Source organism: Cervus canadensis, chromosome 2, assembly GCF_019320065.1.
Source record: "Cervus canadensis isolate Bull #8, Minnesota chromosome 2, ASM1932006v1, whole genome shotgun sequence".
In the NCBI taxonomy this organism is placed as follows: domain Eukaryota; kingdom Metazoa; phylum Chordata; class Mammalia; order Artiodactyla; family Cervidae; genus Cervus; species Cervus canadensis.
Genome location: NC_057387.1, coordinates 25550344 through 25562795, shown reverse-complemented (window position 1 = coordinate 25562795; position 12452 = coordinate 25550344). Strand labels below are relative to the sequence as shown.

General features: G+C 46.1%; 1 protein-coding gene across 3 annotated transcripts; it reads right to left on the bottom strand.

Moving 5' to 3' along the window:
- Positions 1 to 461: 461 nt before the first annotated feature.
- Positions 462 to 3508, bottom strand: LOC122435636 (E3 ubiquitin-protein ligase RNF14). 3 transcript variants are annotated; one of them, XM_043459795.1, is made up of 2 exons: positions 3483 to 3508; positions 462 to 3306 (listed from the first exon to the last, which is right to left on the bottom strand). In XM_043459795.1, the coding sequence occupies exon 2, from the start codon at positions 3288 to 3290 to the stop codon at positions 1866 to 1868; it is 1425 nt and encodes a 474-aa protein (XP_043315730.1). In that variant the 5' UTR covers positions 3291 to 3306; positions 3483 to 3508; the 3' UTR covers positions 462 to 1865. The 3 variants fall into 3 exon arrangements, with proteins under 3 accessions (XP_043315730.1, XP_043315733.1, XP_043315736.1); XM_043459798.1 differs by having other exon boundaries at positions 462 to 2984; positions 3243 to 3501; XM_043459801.1 differs by lacking the exon at positions 3483 to 3508 and having other exon boundaries at positions 462 to 2984; positions 3137 to 3270.
- Between the last annotated feature and the right edge of the window lie 8944 nt (positions 3509 to 12452).

Here is a 12452-nt window from a genome sequence, read left to right as displayed (position 1 = left end):
TCCTTAGGTTCAGGCCGCTGCAACACCTGCACACAGAAGCCCTGCCTCCATTCCCAGCCCTTGTGCACTATTCTCCACGAGGTAGCCTGAGCGATCCTGTTAAAAGCATAGGTCAGGTAATACCACCGCTCTGCTCAGAACCCTCTAAAAGCTCTCTGTTCCACTGCAAGAACTTTTTCTTGACTTGCAGGCCTTGCATGACCCACCTGCTCCCCTCGGACCTCATCTGCCACCACTCCTGCTCTGGCTCAGCCCACTCCATGCTCACTGGCCTTTGACTCCCACTACAGGGTCTTTGCATCTGCTGTCCCCGCTCCCTGGGACACTCTTCCATCAGACCTCCGCACGGTTTGCTCCCTCTTGCCTTCACAGCTCTGCTCACCTGCTGCCTTTCCAGTTAGGTCACCTCTGGCCAGTCCTCCCTAAACTAGCACTTCCTTGTCACCCCTTGCTTTGATTGATTTATCTTTTTTTTTTTTTTTTTTTTATTTTTAATTATAAGACAAGTTTTAAATAATTTTTATTTTTAAGATTTAGCATCCTCATTGACAATCCAGAAACAGTCCGTGCTCTTTGGATACACACATAAAACGGTTAAAAGTGATTCCCCAATTTTCAATGACAAGGTAGGAAAAAAGAACATGTTCACAGCTATAGCTGAATTCTTCTGTCCTTTTTACCAAAAATCTTATTTTGCTACCAACCCACTCACCAAACCATATGGAAAGACAATTTTTCAAAAAGCCAACAAAACTCAAGAACAGGGATCTAGGTATCAAGCCAAAATCATCCCCTGGAACAGTGCTGATGCCAAAAAAAAAAAAAAAAGAGGATAGGAAAACAAATTTCCATAGCACATTAGAGAAGCCCTTTAAAAAGAATTCAGAAACTTAGCACTGGAACTATGGTGGTGCAGTGTTCAAAACGCAGATAATTAAAGTTCAGCTTGGGAACATATTAGGCTTTCTCCTATCCCAGCAGGGGAAATAAAACTATGAGCTTTTGGAGCTAATATTAAAATTGTCCTTACCAATGAAAGACAGGGCAAGGGTCAACCGGAGAGAATGTAGAACAAAAGGTAGCAAAGACAAGTCGTTCTGAATCTAAGCTCTACTGCCTAGAAGAAACAGCAAAGTTTAAAAGGGCTGAAATTCTTCTAAGCCACTATCAATAAATTCTAGACTTGGCTCAAAACCAGTGGACTATAGACCACTGATAAATATATCAGGTGACCTACAGTGTTTATGTACTAAAAAATATTTTTTAAATTATCTGTAAATTTCTATTCTGAAAAGCAGCAGATCAAAATGACACTGGGCCATCCAATCAGTTAAAGTAAAGGGCTTCCTCCAAATAAAATCAGCAGAAATTCAGGTTGGAAAGAATGTAACATGAAGTAAATAAGATCAGGCTCTCGGCACAATTTTAGTAAGGCTTCTACCCACCCCAGGTGTTAAGGAGTACTACTGAGACAGCTCCCACAGAATGTCTTAGAGGGATGCTTCTCAGAGATAAAAAGGTCTTTAACTCTTGACCCGTCTCTCTTTCCCTAAAGCTTGGAGAAGAAAATAAATATTTAATTTTTAACTACTCAAAGCTTCGGGCACATTGTAATATTAATATTTTCTATTTTTCATTTTCTGAACCTTTGGCTTAATACTTCTTCAATTATACTGCAGTGAAAAAATGTATACATGTGCCTTAATCAGTAGTACCACGTGAAAATAAAACCTTGTTCCTCCATATCTTCTACACAGGAAGACTGAATCAATGGCACCCTAAATATCCTACAAAGTTACTCTGTATACTTGACAAAAGATTAGGGCAATCCATTCCACTTCCATATCTTGAGCAGCAGAAGTTAATTAGTCTTCAATCTCATCTTCCCAAATATCTCCATTAACATCCACAGCATGGAACAACCGGTTAAAACACGGGGAAGCAGGATCAGTGAAATGTTTATAAGGGTTTGCTCTGGAAAGAGAACCCATGCAAATCCAGCAGAAATATTGCATACAGCCAGTACATGTCATCTTGTTACATCCATCTAATTTCTCAATGGGAGTTCCACAACATGGGCAGCTCTTTGAGTTCTTTTCTAGCCACTCCTTACTTTCCATCTCTTCCAGTGCCTTCTGAATCACCCTCTTACCATACCTCTGTTCCAAAAATCTTTTATTGGCCTCATCTGCTTGCAGGTACTCATTTCGTAAATCCATTAGTTTTTCTGCTGTCACCTTACATGGAGAGACCCCGTGGTAGGTCAGTCTGCACAGGGTACAGAAGGCGAAATTGCAGCTGGAGCAGATGCCCATGGTACAGCCGGGCTCCTGCATCACAGGCAGCTGGCAGGATGGGCGGGGGCAGTACACCACATCGGCCATCAGGTCCAAGGTGGACTGGAGGAGAAGGCGGTCATAACGGGCAAACAACTCTGCTTCCACTAGCTCTTTGACCTGACCAGGAGTGGCCACTGAAGGGCACTTGGGTTCTGGGCAGTTGAGGCACTGAACTTGGCCATCTCTGATCTGGATTTCAAAGTAGTCCTTGAGACAGGCTTTGCAGTACACATGCCTGCACTCCAAGAAGTACATGCACTCACCACCCAGTTTCTCACAGAAACAGATATTGCACAGGAACAATTTACTATTAAAGCATTTTATCTGCTGAGCTTGATCAAAGTCCAAGATTTCCTGGATCAGACTCGACAATGATTCCACATCCTGCACGGCTCTCTCGTCCACAACTTCCTCTTGGTCTATGTCAGATCCAGTGGCTCCTCCAAAATCTAGCTCTGTGTTGGAAGAAGCTTGAGCCATCCTTCTCTGAACCTTTTTCTGAGAACCCATCGTGAGTTCAAAAGGAGAGACAATATTCAGGTATGCTAAGGTCTCTTCCTTAAGGAACTGCATCCAGGCAAACAGGACCACGCTGCCACGGTGTTCTTCCCACAGGTTGTCTAAGTGCTTGCAGAGAGCAGATAGCTGAGTTGGTGACAGCCATTTGCCACTAAGAGTGAATGAAGGTGGGGAGGAGGATGGATAATCTGGTGGCAGTTCAAAGTTCAGCACAAGTGGAGGCAGAAAGCAAATGGTGTATTCAAAGCCACTATTCTGGAGACACTCATTTGAATTGCCGCTCACAAATATCTTGAAATTTTGTGGTAAGTCCAAATGGATCCTGGTTTCTCCACCTTGGACAGACTCTGCTTTTCTAAATTCATCTCCATCATAAATACTTGCCAGGGCCAGCAATTCATCCTCCTGAGCTTCTCGGTCTTCTGACGACATTTAATTTTCTGAGGAGCTGTTAATAACAACTAGAAGAAAAGGATATTAGCACTGGAGTTTGTATTTCAGCCCCAAATTTGGAACTCATGCAAATCTCATTTATTCTTAAGATGATGGAGATGAGACTGCTGAAGGTGGATAAAAGGCCAAGATGTAGAACTCATACTAGATATACTAGAGAAATCCTGCCATCTCCACTCGCTGGCCCCGCCTGAAGACCGATTGATTTATCTTTATATCACTCATCACTTCCTGAAAAACTACATATATTTGTGGCTATTATTATCTGTATCTCCTCATTAGCATGCACATCCTTTGAGAAACTTGGGCTGTTCAGTTTGCTGCTGTGTACCCAATTCTTAGAAAGGCGAATGGCACACAGCAGAGACTCAAAGTGTTGTCAGCTTACTGATTGAATGAATGCATGAACTAATGACTTCCCTATTATGAATAAGGCATTTTCATTTGACTTGATGCCACTTGTAGACACAGGGTCCTAATACAGTGTTCAAGTAATAGTTGCTTAAAAAGTGGACAAATACCTTAGCTTTGATCAGATTGTAAGTTGTCTTCAAATATTAATCATAACAACATCCGGCCTGCAACTACCCCAGTTAAGTCCCAAGTCAGTGTCGCATATGGTGCCCCTTTATGCAACACTTATACGTTGGTTTTGCAACATAAACGGGGCAAATCCTGTCCTCCCCCCACATCACAGGCAGAGCGTGGTTCGGAGGTCGCGCGCAGCAGAGCCGGGACCAGAGCCCACACTGCCTTGCTCCCAGCCACAGTTCTTCTCGGTTTTGCATTTCGGTCCTCGGATCTGCAGTTTCAGAGCCTGACACTCCTCCACAGCCCCGGGGGAGTGCTCAGAGACTCTGGTCCATGCGGTCTCTATTTAGCTAACATTTCCAATTCCCTCTTCTCCGAGAGCCAATAAAACTGAATTTTTCCCGCATGAGATCGTGGGCTCTTTGGGAAAAAGACAAGCAAGCATATGGTCTCGGGAAATCAAATCTGCCTTGCGAGATAAAAATTTCTCTCCTTGTAAGTCAGCCCATGTGCAACATTCCGTGCAGCTGCCTTTTATATGTTGGGGGCGCGCGGACAGCAGGCACGTGCTCCTGCTTGAGTGGCCGCGACACATGGCGAAAAATCCTTCCGCAGCCCCTTCTCCTCTGGAGCGGTCCCCAACCCCCTACCCCCACCGCCCGCCCGCTATTCCCCACGGATGACATTAGCTCCCTTTTTAATTCCTTTCCCCTCGCTGCACACATACTCTGATGCTACTCCCCAACTCCCAGTGGACGTGTGGAGACTTACTCGGTTTCACGTGTAATAGATAAAACAGCAGGGGCTTCTAATCGGAAAACGTTTTCCAGGCTGCAAAAGGCTGCAGAAAACCACAAAGCTGCCAATATGGTTCAGAGTTTATTAATACATACTTGGCACAGTTTTGGCACCCGACACTGCCCCATCCCCCGTGGAGAGAGGCGGGGGGGGGGGGGCGGGCTAATTGCATGTTTATAGACACAGCCCACAGTGGAGGACTAGGGTGTAGCCCCCCCCCCCCCCCCACTTTCCCGGGGAACTGTTCTTTTCTTTTGAACAGTTTTATTGATGTTTGATTGATATGCAAAGAACTGCACATATTTAATGTGCACAATGTACAAATTGAAGCGTTTGGACATATGCAGAGATCCATGATGCCATGATCATGGTAACAGACACTACAATCTAGGTAACAGACACAGCAACACCTCTCAAAGTTCCCTTGTGTCCCTTTGTCTGTCGTAACAACACTCAACATGATGGTACAGCCATTGTGGAAAATAGTATGGAGATTCCTCAAAAAATTAAAAATAGAACTACCGTGTGATCCAGCAAGTCCCACTTCTGGGTTTATTTCCAAAGAAAATAAAAACACTAACTCAAAGAGATAGCTGCATGCTAAGTACATGGCAGAATTATTTACCATAGCCAAGACATGGAGACCCAGGTTCGATCCCTGAGTCGGGAAGATACCCTGGAGAAGGAAATGGCACCCCAGTCCAGTATTCTTGCCTGGAGAATCCCATGGAGGGAGGAGCCTGGTAGGCTACAGTCCATGGGGTTGCAAAGAGTCGGACTCGAATGAGCAACTTCACACACACACACACACACACACAAGACATGGAGGCAACCTAAATGATGAACTGTTACAGAAAATATGTAATTCAGCCATAAGAAGGAGGAAATCCTGCCACTTGCGGCAACATGGATGGACCTTGAGGGCATTATGCTAAGTGAGATAATTCAGAGAAAGACAGATACTGTATGAGCTCACTTAAATGTGGAATGTGAAAAAGTCAAACTCACAGAGAGTAGAATAGTGGTTGCCAGGAGCTGGAAGTAGGGAAAATGGAGAGATGTTAGTGTACCAGCTTCTAGTCATAGAAGGAATACTTTCTGAGGAATCTGACATACAGCTTGGTGACTACAGTCAACAATACTTTATTATGTACATGAAAGCTGCAGGTCTTCAATATTCTTACCACACACACACACATACACACACATGCACACACACACACAGATAATTAAGTGAGGTGTTGGAGCTGTTAACTAACTTTGCTATGATAATTATTTTGCAACATTCCTTCATATCAGATCATTGGGTTGTATACCTTAAATTTATACACGGTTACTTATCTGACGTAACTGGAACTTCACCCCCACTGATCTCCCCATTGCCCCTTCCCTCAGCCCCTGGCGGCCACATGGTGTTCTCTGCTTCCGTGTATTTGACTATTTTAGGCACCTCGCACAAGTGGAATCAGGCAGCCTTTGTCCTTCTGTAGCATAATGTCTGCTATTATCTATGTTGTCAAAATGGCAGGGTCTCCTTCTTTGTAAAGGATGAAAAATATTCCATTGTATGCATATACCACAATTTCTTTTTCCATTCATCTGCTGATGGACACTTGGCTTGTCCTCATATATTGGCTATTGTGAATCACACACTCCCATGTGCATCAAGAGCTTGATCTTTTAAAGGCCCAGAGACACACAGGCAGTAGACCTCTTTGCTAGAGCAAGTGTGAGATATAACTTGGGTCTTCATCCTTATTAAAAACTCATGTGGGGACTTCCTCAGGGGTCCAGTGGGTAAGACTCCGTGCTCCCAATGCAGGTGGCCGGGGTTCAACCCCTGGTTGGGGAACTATGAATAGATCCCATAAGCCGCAATTCCGAGTTCATATACAGCAACTAAAGATCTCACCTGCCACAACTAAGACCCAGCAGAGCCAAAAAGATAAACAAATAAATATTTAACAAAACAAAACCCCAAAGCTCATGTCTACAGTTCTCCTGTTTTGACCTGCCTTAAGGTTCATTGTGGTGGTGTTTTACAAGCCTGCTGTTTTTTTTTGAGATGCTTCCCATTAAGACATGGGGCTCCTCCCCTGAAATCTGAGCTCTGTGACTTCTTCAGCCATCTGAGTGGTGGGAATGATGTTCTGGGACTCCTGAGGCTAGGTCATAAGAGGCCAGGCCCTTGTGCCCACTCCTCTTGCAGTGCTGGCTCTCTGGTGGCCCCTGGCTCTCAGAAGGAATCCCTCACACTGCCCCGGGAAGGGCCATGGGTGCCCTCTGGCTGCAGCCCCCTCCCAGGGCAGGCTTCAGGCCCTGTTGGACCTGCCTCTTCCCAGGCCCAGCTCTCCCAGCTGGGAGGCTCCAGTGGAGGCTCCAGACGCGCCAGCTCAGGAAGAGTCGTGCCCACAGGTTCTGGGATCACAACAGCCCGGTGGTTGTTTTATGCCACTAAGTTTGTGATGGTTGGTTGTGTGTCCCAGGACCCCGTGGCCTGACCTCCCCACACCCCTGTCAAATCTGTAGAGTCAAACTGCAGAACAGGCTGCTTTCGCATTGTTTTAACTCTGCAGAAAGAACAGGACTTCAAGGTGGACAGCATGGAGTTGCTGCTGCTCTGAATGAAGCCTCCTATGACTGCCTGTCTCACCTCTGCCTCTTAGACCTTTTCTCCTCCCCCTACCCCCCCACCCCTTCCCACCGCTGCTCCACCCCGACACGTCTACATTCGCACCCCTCTCCCCAAACAGGCTGCGGTCTCACCCCCCGGCTCCCCCCACCTCACTCCCTCAGGCCTTTACCCAAGGCTGTTTCCTCAGTGAGACATTTGTGGTCACACTAAGAGTGCAAACCCTCCACCCAGCCCACACTCCCCCTTTATTCCTTATTTTTCTCCCTCATTTTCACCATCTAAATGCTTATTTATATGTTACTTATTTGTGTTGTATGTTGTCTGTGTCTCCAGTAGAATGTAAGTGCATTGAGGGGTGGGTGGGTGGGGAGTACATCCCAAACCCAGGAGAGGACCTGGCACAGGGAAAATAGGCCGTCAATAAATATTCATTGAATAAATTCAAAGCTATGTGACAAAGTGTTGGTTTTGCTATTGTCCCGAGAAACAAACTGAATGTGTGCCTGTCACAATAAATATTGGCTACACAAGTTAAGTGGAAAGCATGAAGAATGGATGGCCTCACGAAGTAGGAGGAATTTCATCCTTCACCCAATCTCCACATCCAGCATCACTGCCCTCTTCTCAGCCAAACAGGAATGCCTCTTCCCCTCGCACTGAAGTCTGTCTATATCTGTGCTTCCCTCCTCCCGGGCCTTCAGCCTGGGATGTCCTTCACTGACCCCTTGATGATCTTGCACCCTGTTAGCCTTTTAACAGTCAGCTCAGGCATCACCTCTCCCAGCTGGAACCACTTTGCCCTCCCATGAATTCCACCTGAGCCTGTCTGTAGCCCTTCTCATGGGTACCAGGGTCCATGGATGCCTATCTCACCTCCGATGCATGTCTCACCTCCTTCATCCTTCTGAGATCCTTGGGAAGACTGGGGCACCATGCGCCCTGCTCACTTTTTTTCTAGTTTCACCATCCCTGCCCATGGGCAAACTCAAACACAGAGGGATATTGGGAGTTTGGGACCATGGAGGAGGGGTTGGGATAGGAGATGTCAGGAGAACCCCATCTTCAGATTCTGATACCTACTATAGGAGTGGCAGAAAGAACACAGTTCTTGGATCAGAGAATCTGGGTCACCTCCTGGCTAAGTTTCACCAAGGAAGCTTTAAAATCTTTAAGCTTTGGTTTATTCATCTATGAAAATGCTTACAGTGCAAGGATATTGTGTGGATGAAAGAATATAATTTTTTAGAGGGGAAAAGTGTAAACAAAAACATTGTACAAATACTGTTCCTATGCAAAGGTTGTGTTCTAACCATCAGCAGTGAAATTAGCAAGGGTGCAGTTCAGGTTGTGACCAGAGGGTGGCAGCAGCAGGCAGCTTTGCCCCGGGATCCTTTTGAAAGAAAGCAACCCCAGGAGCTGCTGGATCCTGGTTCTGTGATTGGTAACAGTTTTCTTTTCTGCTCAGCTCACCTGACTCTGAAGAGATTGACTTGTCTTCTGTAGTGGGATCTGGCTGTGCCTGAAGCCCAGAAACCTTTTGATGATTTCCCCATAAGTTTTGTTGTTTTTTTTTTTAATTGGTGGTATAATCACAACAATGTTGTGTTCATTTCTGCTGACACTGAAGCGGAATCAGCTGTGTGTATGTATATATCGCCTTCCTGTTGCGCCTCCCTCCCACCCCCTCATCCCACCCCTCTAGGTCACCACGGAGCACCCAGCTGAGCCCCCTGTGCTATAGAGCAGCTTCCCGCCTATTTCACACATGGTAGTTTGGGTGGGGAAGATCCCCTGGAGGAGGAAACGTCAATCCAGTCCAGTATTTTTGCCTGGAGAATCCCATGGACAGAGGAGCCTGGTGGACTACAGTCCATAGCCTCGCAAAGCGTCGGATACGACTGAAGTGACTGAGCACACAGGGGATTATACTGTCGATCCCAATTCATCCCACTCCCCAGCCCTCCACACACACATATCCGTTCTCTATGTCTGCATCTCTAAAATGGTACAGATCCCCATAAGATTTTGATGGCCACTTTCACCATCACGTGTAAGATTTTCATTGGTTACCTTATCTGGCCCTCACCACAACCTTTTGAGCAAAATTGAGCAAGCAGAATGACTGCCCCTCCCCCTCCTTGCCATTTCAGACTCATTGAAACTGAGGCTCAAAGAGGGACTGCGTGGAGCACGCAGCTAGCAAGTAGGCAAAGTCAGAACTGTCTTTAAACTGGGTCTTCCGGCTCGAATCCAAGCACATCACCCCTTCCTTCACCTTCCCTATTCAGCTCTTCATGCCACCAGCATTTGCTGTGTTTTGCTGTTTGTTGGAGAGTTGTATGGACTTCCAGCCACCATGGACCCTTCTCAGGGCTCAGCCAGCTGGGGTCTCCTTCCTGCTCTCCTCAAGTGCTGGCCCTCAGTCTGTTTTCCTCTGTTCTTCAGCCGGCACCAGCTTCTTGTGACCTGGGCTCGTGTCCCCAAGCCTAGCAGCTGAGAAGGGCTCTGTTTCACCGCTTAGTTCACAAGCTCACAGGCCCTGCTGGCGATCCAGCTAAGCAACCCCGAGAAATAAATACAGGAAAGAAGGCTCCAAAAATAAAAAGCAGCGAAAAGCAACACGTGCCCTAAAAAAATCATAGTTTCCTAGGTCTTCTCAGTCTTAAGTCCCCCGCTTTCTTGTTGGAAAGTGTTCAGAAGCCCTGGGAGCTTCCAGCTTTCATGACTTTTTTCTGAAGGCAAAGTGTCTTGATGTTGTCCCTGCCCTTATTCTCTTAAGTAGGCCCCTTATCCAGAGCGTAATGGCAGACAGGAAAGAAAGCTGATGTTTGTTGAGGGTCTCCTAGGGGCTAGGCACTGCCCTAGATGCCCGACACCCATCGCTTCATCTGACTCATAGTCAGCTTGAGAATGTGGAAACTGAGGCTCACCAGCGGGACCTATCTGCCTAGATCTGTAACTGGTACACGTGGGCCGGCTTGGTTTGGCTCAAAACTCGCTTCTCTGTAATCACATGATTATACGGCTAGTGACAAAACGTGTATTCCATCTTCTCTCAGAGGAATTTACCCCCCTGGGGGACTTCCAGCCTCAACGACTCTCATTTCAGGCATCCAGATTTCACACAGGAACTGTTTCCGTGGGCTGATTTTCTCCTGTCTGCTGTGTGGGTGGGAAACACAGAAGGAAAAGGAAACTCAAGTTTTTGCCCCAGAGGAAATAACATTTGGCAATGGACTTGGTGCTCAGATTCGGAGGTCTCCCACCTTGGAAGATACTTGGGTGGCTGATTACATGAGGCCGCCTTTGAGTGAACACCCAGTCGCTGCCTGGCAGTGAGCAGAGCTGTGCACTGATGCTGATGCAATGCTAATGTGAGGCCAAGTATCAACGGGACCAGGCTGCAGACACTCACACACGTGGCCTTGCTCATCAGCACTGAAGCCACAACATACTCAATTTTTAGCATAAAATGCTTCGGAGAAGGCAATGGCACCTCACGCCAGGACTCTTGCCTGGAGAATCCCAGGGACGGGGGAGCCTGGTAGGCTGCAGTCCATGGGGTCACTAAGAGTCGGACATGACTGAGTGACTTCCCTTTCACTTTTCACTTTCATGCATTGGAGCAGGAAATGGCAGCCCACTCCAGGGTTCTTGCCTGGAGAATCCCAGGGACGGCGGAGCCTGGTGGGCTGCCGTCTATGGGGTCGCACAGAGTTGGACACGACTGAAGTGACTTAGCAGCAGCAGCAGCAGCCACCTGCTTGCCTCCTGTTTCACATGTCTCACCTGAGCTGGTGGGAAGGTATAATGAGGGCACAAGCCGAGGTACCAAAGAGAAGAGACGGATGTGAAGTAGGAAGGCAAAGCTGGACTTAGTCACCCCCAAGTTGAGGGGGCACATGAAGGGTGAGAGGCAAAGATGACCCTGCAGTAGGAAGCAGAGACTGTCCCAGAGCCTGGGGATTAGGCTGCTGACTCGGACAAGGGGGACAGGAACACCCTAGAAACTCCATGGGCTCAAGACCCTCAACTGAAATGCGGAGAGGAGACCAGATCACTTCCTGAATTTCCTGCTGCTCTAAAGTCTGACAATTCAGGATGTTCGGTTGGGTGTGAACTGCCGAAGTGTTAACAGAATCTGATTCTCTCCGAGAGCGTTCCCTTGACATATTGCAGGGACGGCAGGAGCAGGGACTGAAGGTATTTCGCTAGCCAGGGATAGATCTGTGGAAATGCCTTCCACCCCTTCACCTGCTTCTTGCTCTCTTCGACTATTTCCCCAGGAGTATTAGTTTAGATAAGAAGAGTCAGTGAAGATAAAGCAAGAGACAGCTCCCAGAGGGCAGTGAGGATGGAGAGGGAAAATTTGGAATGAGTCATGGGCGGATTTTCCCCGGAAACTCACACATACAAGGGCAGGAACTGCATCCATCTTCGGCCCTGGGATTTTTTACCTAAGCAGAAGGGCTACTTATAATGAAAAAGAGATCAATCGAAAAGCAATATATGTTCAATTTAGAAATGTCAGAATAGCAACAACAGCCAAGGACAACAGAACAATAGGCATTATCCCACCACTCAGAGACCAACACCCTAGTGAATGTTCTTCCAAAAGATACACAAACAATGCTTTTTAAGAAACAAAAATAGGATTATATTGTTTATTGTAATCTTTCCCCTCGTGTTTAGTTGGTTCATATCATGATTTGTTTAACAGATTTCCTCCTTTCAAATATTTAAATCATCTGTAATTTTGAGTTATAAAAAATTCTACAAGGTATAAATTTTAGCCAAGTCTTGTAAGTCTTTTATTATTTCCTTAAGATAAAATCATTCTTGTGGACTTGCTAGGTCAAAATATGAATATTTTTGATGCTTCTAATTCACACTGAGAAATTGTCTACCAGAAACTCTACATCTGCTTGTGTTTCTACTGTCCATATTCAAGAATGTCTGTTTTTACCATCATCGACATTGTATATTTTCATTTTTAAATAAAAGATGGAAATACACCTTTGTTAAAATTTATATTCCTCTGCTTTTTAATAAGTCGACTCCATTTTCATAGGTTTATTCAATCGTGCTTCTTTTTTGGTGAATTGTCCTTTGATGACCTTGACCCAGTTTAATATCAAGATGTCTATCTTTTCTTTCTACATTTACATGAAAAATTT

What these genes read in the sequence shown, in the direction of transcription:
- LOC122435636 (XM_043459795.1), bottom strand. Translation starts at nt 3,290, where the DNA reads ATGTCGTCAGAAGACCGAGAAGCTCAGGAGGATGAATTGCTGGCCCTG.